The sequence below is a fragment of the Nomascus leucogenys genome, unplaced genomic scaffold, assembly GCF_006542625.1.
Source record: "Nomascus leucogenys isolate Asia unplaced genomic scaffold, Asia_NLE_v1 Super-Scaffold_249, whole genome shotgun sequence".
Lineage (NCBI taxonomy): Eukaryota > Metazoa > Chordata > Mammalia > Primates > Hylobatidae > Nomascus > Nomascus leucogenys.
Genome location: NW_022095768.1, coordinates 2,966,964 through 2,970,119, shown reverse-complemented (window position 1 = coordinate 2,970,119; position 3,156 = coordinate 2,966,964). Strand labels below are relative to the sequence as shown.

The 3,156-nt window shown below is 64.6% G+C and overlaps 1 protein-coding gene across 1 annotated transcript; it reads left to right on the top strand.

Moving 5' to 3' along the window:
• The first annotated feature begins 487 nt into the window (after positions 1–487).
• LOC115833548 (collagen alpha-1(III) chain-like) lies at positions 488–2,919 on the top strand. Its single transcript, XM_030807901.1, has 3 exons — positions 488–628; positions 759–2,226; positions 2,559–2,919. Exons 1-3 carry the CDS (start codon positions 488–490, stop codon positions 2,864–2,866), a joined length of 1,917 nt encoding a protein of 638 aa, XP_030663761.1. The 3' UTR covers positions 2,867–2,919.
• Positions 2,920–3,156: the final 237 nt, after the last annotated feature.

Below are 3,156 nucleotides of genomic sequence, written 5' to 3'. Positions count from 1 at the left end.
GTGTGCATGCATTGGGGGTGTACTGTGTTACAGCGTCCTCAACCAACTCTGTATGTGTGCATATGTTTGTGTGTGTGTGTGTCCTACAGGTGTGAGCCAGTGGATGCTTCCACTACGTGTCTACACACGTGTGCGTGCACTTGCATTGTCCTTGCACACCTGCGTGTGTCCCGTGAGAGCAAACGGAGCCCAGCATGTGCTGGCACCTGTAGGAACGTGTGAGTGAGTGTGCGTTCTGCAGGTCCCTGTCCTGCTGGCTCCCCGCTTGTCCCGAGGGAGTGCGCGCACGGGGTCCCAGGCCAGCGTGCCCGCCGGTGTGAGTGCGAGTGAGTGTGGCCCCACGCAGCTCTCTCCGCTCTGCGCTGCCTGGGCAACCCGCACACTCACCCTGCGTGGTTGCTGCCGGGTGACGAGGGCTGGGCCGGCCCCCTGCCTGCCCGCCCCTGACACTCCCTGGCGCTGGCCTTCGCGGAGGCCCCGCCGCGCCATGCCGGGCCTGCTGAGCCCCGCGGCGGGGGTCTCTCCGGGCCAGGCCGTGCCGGGGCGGGGAGGCGCTGCCTGTATGACCGCCGCGTCGGCGCGGGGAAAAGGCGACCATTTGCATGCAGGAGCATGTGGCCATCGACGTGTGCCCCGGCCCCATCCAGCAGATCTCTGGCTACTTCCCGCGGGACCTGCCCCATGACGCCCCCGCGCGCCCAGCCACTGCCAGCGCCGGCCGCCGCCGCCCCTCTGACGGCGCCCGCGACCACGACAAGGATGCGGACCATCTCTTCGGAGCCCAAGGATCCAGCACAGGTCCCAGCCCTGCGCAGCCGCCCGCCAAGCCGCCAGAGGACAAGCCGGACGCCGAAGGCTACGAGCGGACGATTGCAGTAAGTTTCCAACTCGCCGACTTCGCGCCCCTCCACTGGCTCGGGCTTGGCGGTTCCCGGCTTCGGGGTGCCCTCGGTCCCTCCCCCTCGCGTCGTCGCGTTCTGCCTTGGCATAACCCCCCGCCGCGGGGCCGCAGACCCCCTAAGAGCTTCGTGCGCTCTCCGTGCCCTGCCCACCGGCCCCGACCCCGACTGGACCGGAGAGGTGGGAAGTTTGGGGGCACCCGCTGGGGGTGTCCCATTTCCGGGGCTGGGCTCCGGGGAGCCGGCGCGGCGCCCGCTCCCTGCCCGCCAGCCCTTTGGGAGCTCAGGCGCGGGCAGCCGCTTTTGTTCCCGGGAAGGGCGGAGCTGCGTCCGGGGGAGACACGCGTTGCAGCCGGCAGCGTAGTCGCTCCCCGCTGGCCGGCCGCTCCGGGAGGGCCCCGCAGCGGAGGGTCGGGGCTGGGGCGAGTTGGGGAGGGGGCCCAGGGCTGGGGCCGGTTCGGCCTCCCGGGTGGCGCGTGGGCCGAGGAACTAGGAGGGACCGCCCGGCCGGGCCGCTTGTCCTTTGGAAAAACTTTGGCGGTTCCTCCTCTTGGTGTCCGTGGACCCCGCCGCGGCGTTCTCCAGGGCCGCGGACCTTTGCCCACCGGTTGCGCCCGCTGCCCCGGGGCAGAAAGGACCCCCCCCTCCTCCCGGACGGAGCCCCGAGCCCCATGGAGCAGGCAAATGCCGGAGTCCCGGGGCCGAGGCCCGACGGGAGGGCGCTCCCGGACCTTTTCCCGCCCCCGAGGATGCATGTCCGGCCAGGGCAGGGACTGGCTGGGAAACCGAGGCCGGAAGAGGTCGCAATCCAGCGAGGAATCGGTTTGTGTGGGGTGGAGGTGGGATGGGAGACCCCTCCCCAACCCCACCAGCCCCAGCCCAGCTGTGGCCTCAGCCATGTCACTCAGAAAACCAGCGTCAAACCCCACCCTGCCCAGGATGTGGACCTTGCCTGGTGAGAGTTCTGCTCAGGCTTCCCCAGGGCCCCTCCACCGCGCAGCAGGGGTGTCTGCGCTGGGCCCCGGGCACTCACCAGGGCCTGCAGGCTGCCAGCCTGGAGTTTCCCTAGCATCAAATGTGCCACCGGAAGCTGCAGATGGGGATGACCAGTGCCCCCCGGGGCGAAGACCCCCGCATCTCTCCAGGATGGGGGGGGGTCTGCTTGGAGGTCCACTTAGGGGTGTATCCCTCAGGCATTGGAAGTGGGAATGGAAGGCCCCGAGCCATGGTGGCTCCCCCAGTCCCCAGTTCTTTCTCTGTGTAAATCCAGCTTTGCAGGGACGGGGATGTGGTGCATTTCCCGGAAGAGCTGGGATCCTGGGGCATGGTGAGCTGGGGCTGGGGTGTGGGGAGGGGCCCAGGGTGGCCAAGCTGAATGAAGCAGGACTGGCACAGGCCTCTGGAGGGCCTGGGGGAGGCTGGACGCCCCGGGGTGCACCCTTGCTTGTCCGCTCTTCTAAGGGTCAGTCTCAGTTTTGCCCATCTGTAAATAGGGTTGATTGTCCCTGCTCTACGTTGCGGTTGTGAGCATTCAATGAGCACTGCCAGTCCTCGGAGACTCTCGGGTTTTTTTATTGTGCTAAAATACACAAATATAAATTTCCCATTTCAACCATTTCTTTTTGCTCCTTCACTCCCCACCCACCCACCCCTTTTTAGGGTACAGTTTAGTCATGCTCAGTACCTTCTACCTTCACACTGTGTGCAACCCATCTCCAGAAGCCTCTTCATCCTGCAAAATTGAAACTGGACCCATTAAACAACAGCTCCCCATTCGTCCTCCCCCGGCCCCTGGCAACCGCCATTCTGCTTCCTTCTCCATGGATGTGACTATTCTAGGAACCTCATATAAGTGCAATCATCCAGTATCTGTGCTTTTGTGTCTACCTTCTTTCAGTCAGCAGAATGTCTTCAGGCTTCATCCAAACTGCAGCCCCTGTCAAAACTTCCTTTTTCAGGCTGAATGATACTTGAGAATCAAAATCTCATCTCCTGAACACTTCACCAGCAACAGCATCTGAGAGGCCCAGGGAGGGGCAGGGCTGGGGTTTTGGGGAGAGGCTCTCCTCTCAAAGCCAGACCTTCCCCCCCCATCTATCCACTCAGTGCCAGCACCAGCCAGGGCCTCCTCTCATGGCTTACTCCTCCTGTCCCTCCCATGGGACCTGCCCCTAAACCATGGGGTCAGTTTCTGTCCCTTGCGAACTCACTAGCTGGGGAGGGTCTGTCCAAGAGCCCCCGTAACAGCTCCCTGACC

Excerpts from the sequence above, each read along its gene's own strand:
- LOC115833548 (XM_030807901.1), top strand. The coding sequence starts at position 488 with ATGCCGGGCCTGCTGAGCCCCGCGGCGGGGGTCTCTCCGGGCCAGGCC. Across the intron at positions 629-758 it reads GAGCATGTGGCCATCGACGT|GATGCGGACCATCTCTTCGG; the intron begins GTGCCCCGGCCC and ends GACCACGACAAG. Across the intron at positions 2,227-2,558 it reads AGCTGGGATCCTGGGGCATG|GGTACAGTTTAGTCATGCTC; the intron begins GTGAGCTGGGGC and ends ACCCCTTTTTAG.